Source organism: Salmo salar, chromosome ssa27, assembly GCF_905237065.1.
Source record: "Salmo salar chromosome ssa27, Ssal_v3.1, whole genome shotgun sequence".
Taxonomy (NCBI): domain Eukaryota; kingdom Metazoa; phylum Chordata; class Actinopteri; order Salmoniformes; family Salmonidae; genus Salmo; species Salmo salar.
Genome location: NC_059468.1, coordinates 20,937,390 through 20,958,368, shown reverse-complemented (window position 1 = coordinate 20,958,368; position 20,979 = coordinate 20,937,390). Strand labels below are relative to the sequence as shown.

General features: G+C 42.2%; 1 protein-coding gene across 2 annotated transcripts; it reads right to left on the bottom strand.

Moving 5' to 3' along the window:
- Nucleotides 1-1,312: 1,312 nt before the first annotated feature.
- asns (asparagine synthetase) lies at nt 1,313-16,308 on the bottom strand. Of its 2 annotated transcripts, none has more exons than XM_014177844.2 (12): nt 15,937-16,308; nt 14,414-14,669; nt 7,358-7,598; nt 5,416-5,601; nt 4,988-5,089; nt 4,640-4,767; nt 3,647-3,773; nt 3,249-3,355; nt 2,912-3,012; nt 2,659-2,740; nt 2,218-2,373; nt 1,313-2,000 (listed from the first exon to the last, which is right to left on the bottom strand). In XM_014177844.2, the coding sequence occupies exons 2-12, from the start codon at nt 14,660-14,662 to the stop codon at nt 1,791-1,793; spliced, it is 1,689 nt and encodes a 562-aa protein (XP_014033319.1). In that variant the 5' UTR covers nt 14,663-14,669; nt 15,937-16,308; the 3' UTR covers nt 1,313-1,790.
- Nucleotides 16,309-20,979: the final 4,671 nt, after the last annotated feature.

Sequence of the window (20,979 nt, the reverse complement as noted above, 5' to 3'; positions counted from 1 at the left end):
CTTAAGTAACCCATTATACCAGCCTGTCTCAGTCATGTTTCGTCTTCAATTGATTCATGTTGTTCCCAGCGTGATATCCAATCTGTTACACTCTATCATTATCTTAATGAGACACTCACGCAAGAACACACGCATAGCACTCTTTATGTAAACGTTTGTGAGAAGGATGATTTATAGACCATTATTACACCATCGTCTTGCTCTCTTTAATCGGTAGTTCAAACACGACACTCCAGTAAAGGACCGTATGTAACAGGCAACAAACACCTCGTCCTTTTTTTATCGCTATTCCAGAGAGATATATTATCTGTCTGATCAGACATGAGTATGATGACAAGTTAAAACAAAAACGGGGGGGCAAAAAGAGTAAGAAATGTTCAAATTCATATTCTGATGAAGGCCAAATAATCAAGCTTTTAATAGCTGATTCAATAAAATGTGTTTTTATTGGTGAGTGAATGTTGTGCCTTTTCCTTTTCAATAAGAAAGATAACTTTGTGGCTTGATCAATGCATGAAAGCTTTAGTTTCATCATAACTGTTCTGACATTTTAAAGGTAAATTAGTTAAATTAGGGTCCGTCTCTTTGTCAGGAGTTACAGGACAGGCTCATTGTAATAGCTGGAATGGCATAAACAGAACAGTATCAAACACATGGCAATCACATTTGACTCTATTCCATTCCAGCCATTAAAATTAGCCCAGCCTCATCTGCATGTACCTGAACCTGACAAATGTCACCTATTACAGCAGAGAGGAAAGAAAAATGTCCTTTATTTTAAAGGCTGCCTCCGTCCTGTCTGGGTAAGAGGCAAACAGACACAAATTACAGGTTATATCTAACTTCTGGGTAAGAGGCTATATTAAAAAAACACTACATCTTCACTGTTATATGCATCCAACTTCATAATAATGTGAATGAGAGGAAAAGGCATATTTTGCCAACAGAACTCATTAGGAACTGTTAAGAATTGTGTTAAGGTTTGGCTTATGTCTGAAGCTGTTAAAATATGTAATTTACACCTATGTATTATGTAATCATATCTAGGTATGGTACTATAATGTATGAAAGCATTTCAGTAGTAGTGCTACTGAATCTCAGTGATAAACTACAGCATTGTTTATTTAACTAGGCATCAGTCTTCTAATATTATCAACCATTCCTCCTGAAACAACAGTTTCCCCAAATCAGAACTGACCCTGTAACTGTAATTCACACTGATCCCAAGAACTAGATGATTCCTGCATAGGGCTGGCACAATTATCGTATAATCATCTAACTGCCAAGAACTGTGAAAAAATCATTTTCATCGTAGTCTTAATGCATTTATTTTAGGAGAAGAGGGGATTCAACTTTATATTCAAGTAGACAGCTTATCCAATAGCATTTTGCAAGCAGCACGGTCAGTAGGAGAAGCTTCATTTCCAAAGTTCCAAGTGATCAACTCCATTCGTTTGAGACAGGGGTGTCACCAAAGCAGTGTTGTATTCATTAGGTATGTAGTAGCTAAAGATGCATTATAAGCTCAAAACATTTTTCAACAAAATTTACAATTTGTTACCCTAAAATCCCACAATCGTCACAACTCTAGCATGAGACAAATTCTAGATAGGTATGTTGTGAAGGGGAGGTGTAGAAATGGTGACAGAGGTGACTGACAGGTGACACGGTCTACGTTTCAATATCCATACTAGCAATACCACTTATAATGCATGCATGCTCAATAGACAGCTTCATTCTAAGTGCTACGCTAGTGAAGGTATTGGAAGAGAGCCATTGCTGTTGCTGTATCACTGGTCTTTGTCAGGCTTGTAGATGGAGAGGGTTCTGGCTGAGGGGTCTGTAGCATTGATCCAGCGGGGCATCCAGTAGTGGCTGAGCCACTCGGCCTGGCCCGGGTAATGCTTCTCAAACACCTGGCGGTAGAAGTACGCCTCTTTGGTTCTGGGAGGGAGGAACGGGAATGTCTTAGGAGCTTTCTCCATATCGTAGTCGTTCACCTTGGAGGAGAGAAAGACTGAGTCAGAATGTGTGTGTGTGCATATGTAATGTATGCCAGCGTGCCTGTAAGTCGCTCTGGATAAGAGCGCCTGCTAAATGACTAAAATGTGTACGTGCGTGCCTGCTGTATGCATGCATGTATGTATGTATGTATGTATGTATGTATGCATGCATGCATGCATGCATGCATGCATGCATGTATGTATGTATGTGTACCTCTGACTCCATTTGGTCCTGCAGGCTTTTGTACCAGGACTTCTTGACAGAAGTCATTCCGTCGCTGAAGGCCTCTTTAGGTCTCCATAGGATCTCATCTGGGATCAGGTTCAGACCTTTAAATGAGTCTCTGAGGAGGTGCTTCTCCACTCCATCCTGGTTACACACACACACACACACACACCCACCCATCCATCAGTGAAACTGAACTGTGTTTGGAATTATAGCACCGGAATCCTTTACATGTTTGGAAACTGATATTTGCTTCAAGGACTGATTTGGATACACAACACTGACAACAATCCTTCAAGAGACACTTTTGCAATAATACATTACTTTCATACTCCATTATCTCAGCTCCATTATCTCATCAGAGCCACATCTACAGGATAGGGATATAGGGATAGTGAGGATATGGTGGTTGGGGCTGAGGAGACTGACCTTAGGTTGCCTCATCTCCTCAGGCAGGGAGAGGTAGTACGCCGTGAACCTGTGGTCCAGGAAAGGCACTCTCAGCTCCAGACTGTAGAGGAGAGAAGAGGAAGTCAGTTAGGTGCCATCTTTAAAACGTACATCTTCTGTAATTATCTATAGCTTCTCAGAAGAAAGAAGGAAGAGAGCAGATAGTGGTCTGATGAGTTTGAGGAAAGGATGTTAAAAGGAATGAATGTATTGGAAAAGAAGATGGCCGTGCCCGTGTGCAGCGGTTGTGCGGTCGGCTCTCAGGACGTCAAAGAGGTAGAGCTCCTTCATCAGACGAACACTCTCCTCTGCTGCTGCCTTGGGCGTGGGGGCCTGGAACAGGAAGCAACAACTCAGTTCATATTCACAGACATAACAACTGGATCCAGGGTTGGGTTCAATTCCATTTTCAATTAAGTCTAACCACAAATTTCCTGTTGATTTCTATTACCATATTTTTTTTATTCATGCACTTCCTGAATTGACTACTGCATTCACCACAACCCTGACTGGTACATGGAAATTGGTGAGTGAGAGAGAATGACATCTCTGATGTGGAACAAACTTACCTTGTGGAAGTAGATGTACCCTTGTGTGAGCTCATCAGAGCCCTCCCCAGAGAAGATCACCACGCTGTCAGTCTTCTCACAGATGTACTTTGACACTAGGTACATGCCTGCAGAATGAGAAAGGATTATTAGAAACAGAATTGAGTTGAAGTAGGCCACACTCACTAATCTCCCAGTATTCAAACCAGCCAATCAGAAGAAAAAGGTATGCAGCCTGACCAGACTCCCTTTGTCCAGGTCAGTGGGCACATGGAGAACGTACAACAAAACTGTCTAGTGTCTAGGTATTTCACAAAGGCATCACCCTCATAGCTTATTCATTTAGCTTAAGTGGGATACCACTTCTGCTTGGTGTTTGGAGATCTAGGCTGATGTACGACGGGATAGTGTACTCTCACCGACAGAGGCGCGTATGGTGGTGATGTCATAGGTCTCCAGGTGAAAGATGACCTCCTCCACGGCTTTGAGACCCTCCTCAGGGGTGAAGTTGACCTCGTGGTGCTCACTGCCGATGTACGACGCCACCTGGAACACCACAAGACATTCACCAAGACATTCATTCACGTATTATCTATCTATTGCCTTCAACTTAAGATCATTCTCTTTTCCAATTACAACCTGACCAAGAGGGAGCAGTGAATTCACAGGTGGCTTCACAAAGGAGTATTTATCATTATATTATTCTATTCTGTTATTTTTGTATTATTTTAAACGCTCATGTGTAATGGCTTGTGAGCTGTAATGTACTGGGTAAAAGATGCTACAAAAATAAAGTTGGATTATTACTGATTATGAAGTTATACTGTTATGAAACCAATTGACTAGCCTGCTAATATTGTTGCACTAGCTAAGTCTAGGAGTCTTAGACTTAGGCCTAGTTAACTGGTCTGTAACCTGATTTAAGGTGTGCATCTATGTGAGAAATCAGCGTATGAGGACCGTGTGGTATGTACATGTGCCCAGGAGATAGCAAACTTACCAGGATCCAGGGCCAGCTCCGTCCTGACTCTTATGGGTTGGCTAGCCCAAGAGGATTATTGTTGGTTGTTGAAAAGGATGACCAACATAGATACTTACAAAAATAAACTTCCAAAGCCACTCCAAAACTAAAGATATCAACAAAAAAACAAAGACCAGCAGGCTCTACGGCCAACTCTGAAGGATCCCCACCTGCACCTGATTGCGCTTTATCAAGGCTTAACAGAGCACCTTTTTGGTCACCCTTTTGTTGCTGCTGCCTCCTGGGGGATGGAGTGTGGAAGTGTTGAATCATTCTCCTAAGACCTAACCTACCCAACCTGTTCCATAACAATCATCATCATTATTATTATTATTATTATTATTATTATTATAATGCAGTCTCTCTATGGAGCCTGGAGGGAGGCTCTCACCTTGCGAGCAGCCAGGATGTCTGGGCTGTCTTCAGCCCCGATAGCGAAGGTCTGGATGGGGTACTTTAACTTCTCTTCTTTGGCCAGTTTGACCAGCATAGCTGCCACCAGACTGGAGTCCAGACCACCTGGTAGAAAGACATAGTAACAGTCATAAACATGATTTACTAGCTTATCAAACATGTCATTTGACCTATGGTGTAATGATAATAAGCAAGTATTCTAATTTATTTGCACAGACAAGCATGTGAAAAAAGACAACAGATCTCAAGCATTACTTACGCAAGATTTCATGTGTGACACTACACAAAGAAGAAAAAAATACTCTGCAATAGCCATTATTTGTACCTGAGAGAAGACAGCCGATCCTCCTGTGGGCCATGAGGCGTTTCCGGACAGCGTTCTCAAACAAAGACCGGATGTTGCTCTTCACTGTCTCTGGGACAAAACCTACAGAAGACAGCAAGAGATCTTACTGTCATCACACAGGAACCGGTCAACTGAATGGTTAAAGGCCAGCAAATCAACTCAGACATACTACACATCCACATACTACAATGATTTCAGTTGGACAACAGGCTTCATTCATGGCAATGCCCTCAATACCAAAAACTTGCATCCTAAAACAATAATCAATAAGCCATCACCTTTCACTGATAGCTAGCTACAGGTAGTGGTACTGTTACAATCAGTAACCTTGACCCACATTATGGCCGCTGTCAATCAAGATGCTGACGTTATGGAAATACTATGGATGTGTGTGAGTGCGTGCGTACCGGAGGGTAGCATTTCTACCGTGTCATAGACAGCGTGGCTGGGCTCCTGGGTGCAGTAGTGGAAGCGGGCCATCTGAATAGACTCTACCTTCCCAGTGGGCTTCAGGTCAAACACCTCAAAGTGCCCCGGAAGGAACGGAGTGATCTTAGGAGGAGAAGACATGGAGTGGGTGATATCAGTCAGACCTGGGAACAAACACACAAAATATGTTTAACAACTAACATGGTAACACTATACATAACGTTGTTGTTATACATGTGTAGTAACACTATCATTATACACGACTATCATCTTATTAACCTGTTTGGGATAGGGGGCAGTATTTTCACGGCCGGATAAAAAAAACGTACCCGGTTTAAACTGGTTACTACTCTTGCCCAGAAAAGAGAATATGCATATAATTAGTAGATTTGGATAGAAACTTTAGTGTTTTCTAAAACGGTTTGAATGGTGTCTGAGTATAACAGAACTCATATGGCAGGCAAAACCCTGAGAAGATTCCAAGCAGGAAGTGCCCTGTCTGACAATTTGTAGTCCTTCTGTTGCATCTCTATCGAAATTACAGCATCTGTGCTATTACGTGACACTTTCTAAGGCTTCCATTGGCTCTCTAAAGCGTTCAGAAAGTGGAATGACGCGTCTCCTGTCTCTGGGCAAAGTACAGCAGCAGAGTTTGTAAGTGGCCTGCCTGGGGACAGTGAGACTGAGATGCGCGTTCACGAGACTTCTCCATTTTTTTCTTTCACTCTGAATGCCGTTGTCCGGTTGGAATATTATCGCTATTTTACGAGAAAAATAGCATAAAAATTGATTTTAAACAGCGTTTGACATGCTTCTAAGTACGGTAATGGAATATTTTGAATTTTTTTGTCACGAAATGGCTCGCGTGTTAGCCTTCGGATAGTGACCTGAACGCACAAACAAAATGGAGGTATTTGGATATAACTATGGATTATTTGGAACCAAAACAACATTTGTTGTTGAAGTAGAAGTTCTGGGAGTGCATTCTGACGAAGAACAGCAAAGGTAATCCAATTTTTCTAATAGTAATTCTGAGTTTAGGTTGCCCCAAACTTGGTGGGTGTCAAATTAGCTAGCCTGTGATGGCCGAGCTATGTACTCAGAATATTGCAAAATGTGCTTTCGCCGAAAAGCTATTTTAAAATCTGACATAGCGTTTGCATAAAGGAGTTCTGTATCTATAATTCTTAAAATAATTGTTATGTATTTTGTCAACGTTTATCATGAGTAATTTAGTAAATTCACCGGAAGTTTTCGGTGGGTATGCTAGTTCTGAACATCACATGCTAATGTAAAAAGCTGGTTTTTGATATAAATATGAACTTGATTGAACAAAACATGCATGTATTGTATAACATAATGTCCTAGGAGTGTCATCTGATGAAGATCAAAGGTTAGTGCTTCATTTAGCTGTGGTTTTGGTTTTTGTGACATATATGCTTGCTTTGAAAATGGCTGTGTGATTATTTTTGGCAGGGTACTCTCCTGACATAATCTAATGTTTTGCTTTTGCTGTAAAGCCTTTTTGAAATCAGACAACGTGGTTGGATTAACGAGAGTCTTATCTTTCAAATGGTGTAAAATAGTCATATGTTTGAGAAATTGAAGTTATAGCATTTGAGGTATTTGTATTTCGCGCCACGCGATGCCACTGGCTGTTGAATGGAGTGGGACGCTAACGTCCCACCTAGCCCATAGAAGTTAACAAGCTGTTACATGGTACTTTACTAATTGAATTTCCGTTGCATAGCAATAGAGTTGAGCGGTTTTTGTAATTACACAATATATATATATATATATTTTTTACTCAAACATTAAAGTTCATTCTATTCTGAATAGGCATTGTTCTTTAATCCACTTGTGTAGCAACTAAAACCACTCAACCCCAAATGAGATGTCAAGTAAGTAGTCCCCCCTCACCTTTAGCCTCAGAGCTCACAGCCAGGAAGCCGTTGTCGGTCAGTAGTTTGAACATGGGCCGCACGCCATACGTATCCCTCCCCAGGAACACTTTCCTATTGGCTGTGTCCAGGAGGATGAAGGCAAACACTCCGTCCAATAGGGCCGCCATCTTCTGAATGCCGAAGCGCTCGTACAGGTGAAGCAGGATCTCACCGTCTACTTCGGTCTGGTAGTCAGTAAACTCAAACTGCTTCTTCAGCTAAAGAAGGAAGAAGAAAAGTATTGGGATTATTATGAGGTAAGACGGTGGTCATACATGCTCATGACATACACTCCCCTACATATTTATTTGTACAGTGAAGCAACATTTTTTGCCTCAATACTCCAGCATTTTGGATTTGAGATGAAATGTTTTCTATGAGGCGACAAGACGTCACATTTTATTTGAGGGTATTTTCATACATATCTGTTTTACCGTTTAGAAATTAATGTGCTTTATGCATGTAGTCTCCCCATTTGAAGGTGTCATATGTATTTCGACAAATTCACTTATAGTTTATTACAATTGTCAAAAGTATAGTATTTGGTTCCATATTCCTAGCACACAATGACTACATCAAGCTTGTGACTACAAACTTGGATGCATTTGCAGTTTGTGCCCAATAGAAATTAATAGTAAATAATGTAGTGTCATTTTGGAATCACTTCTATTGCAATTAACAATGGAATTGTTTCGGAACACTTCTACATTCATGTGGATGCTACCATGATTACAGATAATCATGATAGAAATCTTGAATAATGATGAGTGACAAAGATCATGCCACCAGAACGTCCCATCCTCTCACTATTACAAATAACAGAGGAGGTTAGCATTTTCAGTTGGGGGGTATGCTATTTATGCTTCTGTTACTTTCTCATTTAGTTCTCTCTCTCTCAAATGTTTTTTTTTTATTTGGCATTTTGAATGATTATACAGATAACACAGACAGCACAGGTAGAGGGCAAAACACACAGATCCCCTACCAAATCAAACCCTCCCCAACCCCCCACCATGCTCTAACAGAACACACACAGATCCCCTACCAAATCAAACCCTCCCCAACCCCCATGCTCTAACAGAACACACACAGATCCCCTACCAAATCAAACCCTCCCCAACCCCCCATGCTCTAACAGAACACACACACAGATCCCCTACCAAATCAAACCCTCCCCAATCCCCCCATGCTCTAACAGAACACACACAGATCCCCTACCAAATCAAACCCATCCCAACCCCCCATGCTCTAACAGAGCCCCATCCCCATATCAGACTTAAAGCAGGCATGATATAGAATTTCAGTAATATAATCAAATAACAAAAAGAAAAAGATATAATCAAACAAATAGTTTTAAAAAAGGTGATAAATTGTAATTTGGGTTGGTTTATGGAGTTGTGAAATTAGCTGGGTCCATGTCTCCTACAAAGGATAGGAAGGGTTGACAGGTATTATAAAATGTAACTCTTCATTATTTAAACGGTAAAACAGATACGAAAATAGCCTCAAATAAAAGGTGACATTCTGTACTGTCGCCACATATAAAACACTTGATCGCAAATCCAAAATGCTGGAGTATAGAGCCAAATTAAAAGTTTTAGCTTCACTGTCCAAATAAATACATAGGGGAGTATACATGCTCATGACATACATGCTTATAATCACAATGGATTGTAGGAAGTGTATGCACAATCAAATCCAACAAATGCAGGGTACATAAGATGTGCAATATAATAAGTTGGTGCATTGATTTAAAGACAGTAGGAAGAACATATTGATAATGGTATTCTCCATCTTCGCTCCCGGTTCTCAAACTCACATGAACTTTGGCCACATACAGTACCAGTCAAAAGTTAAGACACACCTACTCATTCAAGGGTTTCTTTCATTAAACTATTTTCTACATTGTAGAATAATAGTGAAGATATGAAAACTATGAAATAACACATGGAATCATGTAGTAACCAAAAAAAGTGTTAGACAAATCAAAATATATTTTAGATTTGAGAATCTTCAAATTAGCCACCCTTTACCTTGATGACAGCTTTGCACACTCTTGATAGTTACCTAGAATGCATTTCAATTAACAGGTGTGCCTTGTTAAAAGTTAGCTAACTATAGCTACTGAAACAGATGTCATTTTGCTATGTTTTTGGGCAAGAACATGGTTTGCATCCATGAGCTAGATAGCTTTTTTTTATGACCAGCACTGTAGGTGCGCGAGACAACTTTACCAGCATCATAGCATATGTATCGATGAATCGTTGTGAAATACAAGGGAGTGTAATAACTACGTAAAAAATAATGCATTGAATTGTGAAATGCAGTCATATTAAGGTCTTGATTGGTCAACAAGCTTATTTGACATGTCAAATAGTGTTATTTGACACGCAAAGACCCAAACGGCGTGCCATAGTATGATGAATCCTGGTTTAGAATGAAACGACTGAACAAATGAATGAAATAGCACAGCAAGTAAGTGAAAGAAATAGGTTTTGATTATGTTTTACTTGTAAATGGAGACATGCGTAAATACCAGCAAAATAACTTTTTGGTCAGTGTGGTGTGTGTGTGTGTGTGTAACCTTTATTTAACTAGGCAAGTCAGTTGAACAACTTCTTCAGGAATGGTGGGTCCCCTGCGGGACGGTTGAGCTAATGTAGACTAATGTGATTAGCATGAGGTTGTGAGTAACAAGAACATTTCCCAGAACATAGACACGTCTGTTATTGGCAGAAAGCTTAAATTCTTGTTAATCTAACTCCACTGTCCAATTTACAGTAGCTATTACAGTGAAAGAATACCATGCTATTGTTTGAGGAGAGTGCACAGTTTTGAACAAGAAAAGTTATTCATAAATAAATTAGGCACATTTGGGCAGTAAAACTTTGAACAGAAATGCAAAGGTTCATAGGATCAGACTAAAACTTTGCACAGACACTGCTGCCATCTAGTGGCCAATATCTAAATTGTACCTGGGCTGGAATAATACAGTCATGGCCAAAAGACTTGAGAATGACAAATATTAATTTCCACAAAGTTTGCTGCCTCAGTGTAGATATTTTTTTCAGATGTTACTATGGAATACTTCATAAGTGTCAACGGCTTTTATTGACAATTACATGAAGTTGATGCAAAGAGTCAATATTTGCAGTGTTGACCCTTCTTTTTCAAGACCTCTGCATACGCCCTGGCATGCTGTCAATTAACTTCTGGGCCACATCCTGACTGATGGCAGCCCATTCTTGCATAATCAATGTTTGGACTTTGTCAGAATTTGTGGGTTTTTGTTTGTCCACCCGCCTCTTGAGGATTGACCACAAGTTCTCAATGGGATTAAGGTCTGGGGAGTTTCCTGGCCATGGACCCAAAATATCAATGTTTTGTTCCCCGAGACACTTTGTTATCACTTTTGCCTTAGGGCAAGGTGCTCCATCATGCTGGAAAAGGCATTGTTCATCACCAAACTGTTCCTGGATGGTTGGGAGAAGTTGCTCTCGGAGGATGTGTTGGTACCATTCTTTATTCATGGCTGTGTTCTTAGGCAAAATTGTGAGTGAGCCCACTCCCTTGCCTGAGAAGCAACCCTACACACGAATGGTCTCAGGATGCTTTACTGTTGGCATGACACAGGACTGATGGTAGCGCTCACCTTGTCTTCTCCGGAGAATCTTTTTTCCGGATGCCTCAAACAATCGGAAAGGGGATTCATCAGAGAAAATGACTTTACCCCAGTCCTCAGCAGTCCAATCCCTTGGTTTCTCAAATGATTGCCTCGCCTGGTTCACCAACTACTTCTCCGATAGAGTTCAGTATGTAAAATCGGAGGGCCTGTCGTCCGGGCCTCTGGCAGACTACGGGGGTGCCAAAGGGTTCAATTCTCGGGCCGACTCTCTTCTTTTTATACATCAATGATGTCGCTCTCGCTGCTGGTGATTCTTTGATCCACCTCTACGCAGACGACACCATTCTGTATACCTCTGACCCTTCTTTGGACACCGTGTTAACTAACCTCCAGATGAGCTTCAGTGCCATACAACTCTCCTTCCGTGGCCTCCAACTGCTCTTAAATGCAAGTAAAACTAAATGCATGCTCTTCCACCGATCGCTGCCTGCACCTGCCCGCCCGTCCAGTATCACTACTCTGGACGGTTCTGACTTAGAATATGTGGACAACTACAAATACCTAGGTGTCTGGTTAGACTGTAAACTCTTTCAGACTCACATTAAACATCTCCAATCCAAAATTAAATCTAGAATTGGCTTCCTATTTCGCAACAAAGCATCCTTCACTCATGCTGCCAAACATACCCTCGTAAAACTGACCATCCTACCGATCCTCGACGATGTCATTTACAAAATAGCCTCCAACACTCTACTCAACAAATTGGATGCAGTGCCATCTGTTTTGTCACCAAAGCCCCATATACTACCCACCACTGCAACCTGTATGCTCTCGTTGGCTGGCCCTCACTTCATACTCATCGCCAAACCAACTGGCTCCAGGTCATCTACAAGCCTCTGCTAGGTAAAGCCCCGCCTTATCTCAGCTCACTGGTCACCATAGCAGCACCCACCCGTAGCACGTGATCCAGCAGGTATATCTCACTGGTCACCCCCAAAGCCAATTCTTCCTTTGGCCGCCTCTCCTTCCAGTTCTCTGCTGCCAATGACGAACGAACTGCAAAAATCTCTAAAGCTGGAGACTCTTACCTCCCTCACTAGCTTTAAGCACCAGCTGTCAGAGCAGCTCACAGATCACTGCACCTGTACACAGCTCCTCTGTAAATAGCCCATCCAATCTACCTCATCCCCATACTGTATTTATTTATTTATTTATTTATATTGCTCCTTTGCACCCCAGTATCTCTACTTGCACATTCATCTTCTGCACATCCTACCATTCCAGTGTTTAATTGCTATATTGTAATTACTTCGCCACCATGGCCGATTTATTGCCTTACCTCTCTTATCCTACCTCATTTGTACATGCTGTATATAGATTTTTCTACTGTATTATTGATTGTGTGTTTGTTTATTCCATGTGTAACTCTGTTGTTGTATGTGTCGAACTGCTTTGCTTTATCTTGTCCAGATCGCAGTTGCAAATGAGAACTTGTTCTCAACTAGCCTACCTGGTTAAATAAAGGTGAAATAAAAAAAGTACCTTTTGCAGAATATCAGTCTGTCCCTGATGTTTTTCCTGGAGAGAAGTGGCTTCTTTGCTGCCCTTCTTGACACCAGGCCATCCTCCAAAAGTCTTCGCCTCACTGTGCATGCAAATGCACTCACACCTGCCTGCTGCCATTCCTGAGCAAGCTCTGTACTGGTGGTGCCCTGATCCCGCAGCTGAATCAACTTTAGGAGACGGTCCTGGCGCTTGCTGGACTTTCTTGGGAGCCCTGAAGCCTTCTTCACAACAATTGAACCGCTCTCCTTGAAGCTCTTGATGATCCGATAAATGGTTGATTTAGGTGCAATCTTACTGGCAGCAATATCCTTGCCTGTGAAGCCCTTTTTGTGCAAAGCAATGATGACGGCACGTGTTTCCTTGCAGGTAACAATGGTTGACAGAGGAAGAACAATGATTCCAAGCACCACCCTCCTTTTGAAACTTCCAGTCTGTTATTCGAACTCAATCAGCTTGACAGTGATCTCCAGGCTTGTCCTCGTCAACACTCACACCTGTGTTAATGAGAGAATCACTGGCATGATGTCAGCTGGTCCTTTTGTGGCAGGGCTGAAATGCAGTGGAAATGTTTTTGGGGTATTCTGTTCATTTGCATGGCAAAGACGGACTTTGCAATTAATTGCAATTCATCTGATCACTCTTCATAACATTCTGGAGTATATGCAAATTGCCATCATACAAACTGAGGCAGCAGACTGAAAATCCATATTTGTTTCATTCAAAACTTTTGGCCACGACTGTACATTATGGCCTTTCTCTTGCATTTCAAAGATGGTACAAAAAAAAGGTTTTTTATTTTTTATTTGTATTATCTTTACCCAATCTAATGTGTTATATTCTCCTACATTCCTTTCATATTTCCACAAACAAAGTGTTTCCTTTCAAATGGTACCAAGAAAATGCATATCCTTTCTTCATGTCATTTTATGTGAAAATTGAAAAAAGGGGCCAATTTTTAAGAACAAATTCTTATTTACAATGACCGCCTACCCCGGCCAAACCTGGACGACGATGGGCCAATTGTGCACCGCCCTATGGGCCTCCCAATCACGGCCGGATGTGATACAGCCTGGATTTGAACCAAGGACTGTAGTGACGCCTCTTGCACAGACGCAGTGATTGAGATGCAGTGGCTTAGACCGCTGTGTCCATTGTGTGTTAACTATTTAACTGTACTAGAATGCTTAAAAAGGCCCCTAAAAATGTTTATATTGGTTATCGGTATCTTTTTTTTGGCAAGGAAAATATCAGATATCATATAGGCCAAAAACGTCATATCATATTTTGATTATTCTACAATGTAGAAAATAGTAAACATTTAAAAAAAAAATTGAGTAGGTATGTCCAAACTTTTGACTGGTACTGTCAAAGTCCCTTTGGCAAAAAGATTGTGCCTTTTTAAGAAAAGAGGACTTGCCTGGCCTAAAGCCATCACTCCACTAACGTTAGTATGTCCCTACTTCGTGGCTAGCAAGTAGAAACTGAATATGTTCCACACCAAAACTTGTCCAGTTCCCAGAGGCCTAGTCCCATCTCCATACCTACAGTTGCCTGGGGTCCAGAAGCTTGGATTCCAGGCTATACCTTGTGTCTATGGGACATAACTACTGTGTGGTTTGTAGATCTCCTACCCTAGTTTCACGTCACAAATCCCAGGCTATGGTAGATCTACAAACCACACAGTAGTTATGGCCCATAGACACATAAGGTATAGCCTGGAATCCACATAGTTTCACGTCACAATTCCCAGGCTGTGTGTCTATGGGCCATAACTACTGTGGGGTTTGTAGACCTATTGAGCCCGGGATTTGTGAAACAATGTGGATTCCAGGAGAGACATACCGTCTGGTAGTTGTAGATCTCCCCGTTGTAGACGAGCCACAGGTAGGGGAACTTCTTGATGCGGATGGGTTGCATGCCATACAGCTGGTCTACGATAGCCAGGCGATGGAAGCCGAAGCAACAGTTTGTGAAGCCGTTGACATTCTCAAAACGAAAAGCGTCTGGGCCCCGGTGGGCGATCTTCATAGCGTTGGTGCACTGAACCGACAGGCACTCATCACTGCCAAACAAGGCCCAAATACCACACATCCTGGCGCTGGAGAGGTGAGAGAGAGGGGGAGGGAAAGGAGAAAGAGACAGGGGTTAATAAATACATGCAACAAGAGACTAATGCCCCTTCAGCAACTGCTCTTTACAACTTTTCAACTTAGAAGAAAAACCTTAAGGGTTATATAACGCACTGCATCTCGGTACTAGAGGCGTCACTACGGACGATGGTTCGAGTCCAGGCCGATTCCAGCTCCCTGCCTGTTTCTTTACAGTATCATTGACGTCATGTTACGAAGTATTATTTATCGATTCGTGACACACAAAAAAACAGAGTTGGATCCAGATCATTACCCATTCAAAAAAGAAAAAAAGTAACAGTTTTGGCAAGTTACACACCGGAAACTGTTTCATAATGTGAGTCCCCATCACATTTAATAAAACAAATACTGTGTAGCTCTGCTCTACACGCCGTAATGTAAAGGTATATTGCATGTGGCTTTGTCATGACGCACAAAATACTCGGCAATAGAAAGAACGAGTAACAGTTATCTCCATATGAGAAATGAAAGACACATTCGATTAAAAGGCATGGCAGATCGTTTACTGAAAGAAATACCTTTATTTCGTGGACACAAATGGGTGAAGCAGTATTATTCTCCTCAGCGGCGGAATGATGCAACGAGAAAACAAACTCGTACACTGACAACGTACTTCCTGAACTGGAAGAGGGGCGTGACTTGCAACATCAGGTTTAAAATAGCATTTTATGCTTAAATTTGAGATTATCAGATTTCACATACATTCTAGTTAGTTTTCCAGCCAGAGGTGACATGTGACTGTAGACATATGTTCATATAGGAACATAGATACATATAGAATGTGAATGGTGTTAGATTTCAACATGGCAAAAGGGGGTCAAACGCAATAAAAAAGGTGTATCATATGGCTGAGTTCACACAGGTAGACCAAATCTGATATTTGTTCCTCTAATTGGTGGAGGGGAAATGACGCACGTGAACAAGCGTGAATTAAAATGCGCCGTAGTGAACGAGCGAAAACAGACGGGCCGCGAGCTTCTACGGCGCGTCAGACAGACCGCTCACGCACGTGCGTCGGCCATCGCGCGCAGGTTGATTTTGTCCACCCACAACAGACGCGAACTGGACACGCAGGTGGAAACATCAAAACGAACTCTGAACCAACTACGTTAATTTGGAAACAGGTCGAAAAGCATTAAACATTCTAGAAATTTAGCTAGCTTGTTGATTCTAGCTAATTTGTCCTGGGATATAAACATTGGGTTGTTGTTTTACCTGAAATACAAGTTCCTCTAGTACTCCGACAATGCTCCACAGATAAAGGGCAAACCGAGTTCGTTTCCAGTAATCACCTCCTTCAGGCTCCTTCGGTCTTTGTCTTCTTCGATGAGGTTTAACGGCGGTTGGCATCCAATAAATGTTGCATAACCACCACCAACTAGACTGGAGTACAACTCCCTTATACTTTGCTTATTTATCTTTTCTCTAAAAAACAATACATTAAAAAAATAACAAATAGCCTACCATCTAAACACTACTCACTAAAAATAAAACCATACTCCGCTATTTAAATCTATTTAGTCATACTTCAGGCCAACAGCCTGAAAGGATGGGACACCACCACTCAACACACCCTGATGTCAAGTCTCCTACACCCAAATACCTCAGCAGCTGCCACCACAACCTGTTTTCTGCGACTTACTTTGCATCCTTGCAGTACAGTTGATAACCATTACAATAAATGACAAATCCAATCTTACTGAAACATATCACTTGTTGGCCTATCCCTCTGTACAAGTACAGATCTACAACTCACACCAGTCCTCTCAGGATCCCTCCCCCTTGACCCATCCTCCTCTACTTTCTTCACTGCCTCAGCATATGACAACTTCTGCACTACTCTAACCCTGGAAACCTCAACCTGTCTCTCTCGCTACAGACATTTCTGATCCCCAGACCAATGGGCACCCCTACAATTAACACATACCCCTACTTTCCCCAATGCTACACATTCCTTTGTCTCATGCCCTTCTGCACACTTCTCACACCCAGGATCCTTCCTCCTACACACTGCTGCCACATTCCCATAAGCTTGACATCTGTAACAATGTAATGTAGTCAGCACAAAAGCTTGTACAGGATAACTTACATATCCTATCACTTTGTCAGACAAAGACTCAGCATCAAAACGCAAAATAACAGACAATGACTCTCCCGTTTCACCACTCACGCCACCCTGTCTGCGTCGCTCCAAACGACATCACAAACACCGGGAATCTTCCCCTTCAGTTGGTCAGTGTTCACATTTACCGCTACCCCAGTAATTACTCCTATCAATGGTGCCCTTTTCCTGAGAGCAAAACTATTCACATCTCTTGCTCCCTTGGTGCAAGCCTCGGGCTCTGAGAACTTCACACCTACCACCGCCAATTCTTCCTCATTCACTTCCCTTTCTCCTCCTGTCTTCAACTCACTCTGCTTACACTTTCTACCATTCTTCTGTAATACCCTTGTTAAAACCAAGTATTGAGTTTATTCTTGTTAAAACCAAGTAGAGTTTATTTATAATTAATTGGTATTAGATTTAAAAGGTGATTGAATTGCTCCCGAATTGTAATGTTGTTAATGCATTTCTTTTTAAGAAATATTTATTTAATGTACAAGTGAATAAGTTGGTTTACTTAAGTTTAAGTTCTGACCAATAAGGTCGCTTGTTAATTAAACTGTGGCCAATGGGAGAGTGGAAAAAAGGCCTGGGAAAAAAAGAGGGAGAGAGACTTTGAAAAAAGGATGGACAGTACATTATGACCGTTGGTGAAGAAGAATTATAAAAGACGATAAAAATAGAACAAAACCCATACCTGCTGAGTTTTGAAGGGAAATGCCGATTTTATTTTATAAGAGAGTTATAATTTTGTTAAGAAAGACTTAGTAAAGACTGAAGCTACCGTCTCATCGTGGAGGTATTTGACAGCCTTGAGGTTAGCCTCGCATCGTGTGACACCGAGAGAGAATTGCTTGGGAAAGATTAACGAGTTCATGTTCCCATGGGATATCAGTTACGGCTAAGGACTACAGTCTGCATTGATAGGTGTGCTTGCTGTGGATCTTGTGAGGAAACCTGCAAGGAACTGCCATACTTCGCTGAGGGAATATCTACGAGTAGTGAGTAACCACAACGGTGGGGTGCTCCTGGACTTTGTGTCGTCATTTTTTTTTAGCTCCAACGCGCGCCAACAGGTTAAACAAGCTTGAAATAATTTGGACATGGGTTGTGCACGACTCATTGGGGTTTATTATTATTATTTTTTATGTGGTGCTTTGAAAATGTAATACACATTTTGAACCTTATGCATGTTGCCTTGGTGGAGTCATTTACAGTTTCAATTTAATGCATGGGGAAGTATATCCTTATACAATAACAGAAAGCTATAATCATTTAATCTGAAGTTAATATCATAATTGTCATCAACCTAGATAGTTTACAATAGGGATTCTTATTGGAGATGTCCTTCTCACCAAACATCCCATGCTGTTGAGATATTCTATGTAAGGTAATATCGCGAGAGTCAAATTCGAGCCTGGTGAGAGGGTTACACTTAAAAATGGCGGGAAATAAGGAGATGGTTAACTGACTCAAGCTCACCCTCTTCCTCCTTCGACCTCCTCTGCCTCTTTTTCCCTCCATTCCTCCTCTGTATTCCAAGTATGTCTCCTTATGATAATACTGCACTTCTCCTGACATCTTGTTCTTGCCTTCTCAAGGGACGCCATTTAACCGTCTGTCACAATCTCCGTACAATCAGCACGAACCCCTCGGAATGTAACGCTCAAAAGTGCATCCCACTTGTAAAGCCATATGGCTACCACCTGACAGGCAGGGCAAGGGGAGCATCCAGCATAGCAGTCTCATTCTTATTATACCTCAGTGAGCCATTGGACTTCATATGGAGGTTGGCAACCAACTTTAAGGTGCATTACAACTACCAACGAGTGTGTGGACCTCAGTTCATCTTTCAATCACCCACGTGGGTATATGCTCCTAAAAACCAATGAGATGGTACATAGGTGTACCATTGTGCGCACGAAGCTCATCACTAAGCTAAGGACTCTGGGACTAAACACCTCCTGCAACTGGATCCTGGACTTCCTTAAGGGCCGCCCCCAGGTGACAAGAGTAGGCAACAACACATCTGCCACGCTGATCCTTAACACTGGGGCCCCTCAGGGGTGTGTACTTAGTCCCCTCCTGTATTTCCTGTTCACCCACGACTGCATGGCCAAACACGACTCCAACACCATCATGAAGTTTGCTGACGACACAAGTGGTAGGCCTGATTTCCGACAACGATGAGGCAGCCTATAGGTAGGTGGTCAGACAACTGGCAGTGTGGTGCCAGGACAACAACCTCTCCCTCAATGTGAGCAAGACAAAGGAGCTGTAATCTATGAACAGCATTCTTACATAGGTGTCCCGATGGGATAGGGCAGTGTGCAGGCGATCGCGTCGTCTGTGGACCTGTTGAGCCTGTATGCAAACTGAGGTGGGTCTAAGGTGGCAGGTGATATGATCCTTGACTCGTCTCTCAAATCCCTTCATGATGACAGAAGTGAGTGCTACAGGGCGATAACTGAACTAAATGGCTCTTTGCCTTCTTTGGTACAGGAACAATGGTGGCCATTTTGAAACATGTCGGGAGAGCAGACTGGGATATGGAGCTATTGAACATGTCCTGAAACACACCAGCCAGCTGGTCTGCGCATGCTCTGAGGACGCGGCTAGGCATCCCGTCTGGGCCAGCAGCCCTGCGAGGGTTAACATGTTTGATGTCTTACTCACGTCGGCCACGGAGGAGGGGGACCCGCAGTCCTTGGTAGCGGGCTGCGTCGGTGGCACTGTATTCTCCTCAAAGCAGGCAAAGATGGTGTTTAGTTTGTCTGGAAGCAAGACGGTGTCCGTGACGTTTGCTGGATTTCTTTTTGTAGTCTAATTGCCTGTAGACCCTGCCACATACGTCTCGTGTCTGAGCCGTTGAATTGCAACTCCACTTTGTCCCTATACCGACATTTCACTTGTTTGATTGCCTTGGAGGGAATAACTACACAGTTTATATTCTGCCATATTCCCCGACATCTTTTCATGGTTGAATGCGGTGGTTCACGCTTTCAGTTTTGCACGAATTCCGCCATCTATCCACAATTTCTGGTTAGGGTAGGTTTTAATAGTCACAGTGGGCACAACATCGCCAACGCACTTCCTTATAAACTCACTCCCCCAGTCAGTGTATAAATCAAACGTTATTTTCTGAGGCTTCCCAGTCCACGTGATCAAAGCAATCTTGAAGCGTGGATTCCGATTGGTCAGACCAGTGTTGAATGGTTCTAGTCACGGGTACATCCTTGACTAAGTCAGCTCCAAAATGCAGGTGTTGTAGCCTAGCTCAGTGCTTTCTGTGGTGGTGGGGCAGCCAGTGGAAAATACAGAGCGTAGGTGTTGGTAATGTTCTCTAGCTGCGCCATGATTATCTCAGTGTTCTGTCATTCGTGGGGACAGTACATCATGACATCATACTTTCAAAATATTAACTAGCAGTCATGAATCAAGTCGACAAATCTACTGGCAAAACCTTTTATAAATAAAATGTATCGGTTCTCATCTGCCATAAACGTTACACAAGTTGGCAATCGCTAATTCAACAATGAGTGGTTTGGAAGGAATCAATGAGTGGCTAACTGCAAGCATTGAAAACCAAGCACTAGCCTGCTATTAAGTGGAGTTGCAGTGTGGTCCCAAATCTGGCATTAAGTGTCTCTTTTCCAAATTAAAAAATGATTAACATTCAACATTGGCTATGCTGTCAATGAAGCATGATTTGTGCCGCACTCAAAACAACTTAACTAGGAACTGCGAAAACGTGACTTCAAGACAACAGGGAATTCCTGAAAAAAAAAATTGCTCGACTGGGAAATACAATTCTGAGTTGGATGACCGTTCAAAACGTAATTCGGGAACTCGGGCTTCTTTCTAGAGCTACGACCTGAAGATCAATGATGTCATCATGATTCGACCTGGTCTTGAAAGCACCACAAATCCAGAGAATACCCGACTGATAAAATTTGCCCATGAAGGACCACCGTGCCACCTTCCTGTTCAAGTGAGGAGAGCACAACAAGGTCAGCCCAAAAATGTCTTGTATGCCGCAGCATAAATTATGTAATATGCCAGGGAGATATGTATACTGTAGCTAAGAAAGTAATACTAAGTGTATTTTATGCAGTAAGCTGTTCGTAGCCCATGTGCCTCACCCTAATAATTTG

Bases quoted from the DNA above. Each gene is read 5' to 3' on its own strand.
- asns (XM_014177844.2), bottom strand. From the start codon at position 14,662: ATGTGTGGTATTTGGGCCTTGTTTGGCAGTGATGAGTGCCTGTCGGTT. The intron at 5,090-5,415 runs GTACGCACGCAC...TGTCTTCTGTAG, and splicing joins GGTAGAAATGCTACCCTCCG to GTTTTGTCCCAGAGACAGTG. The intron at 2,374-2,658 runs GTCAGTCTCCTC...GTGTGTAACCAG, and splicing joins AGGAGATGAGGCAACCTAAG to GATGGAGTGGAGAAGCACCT.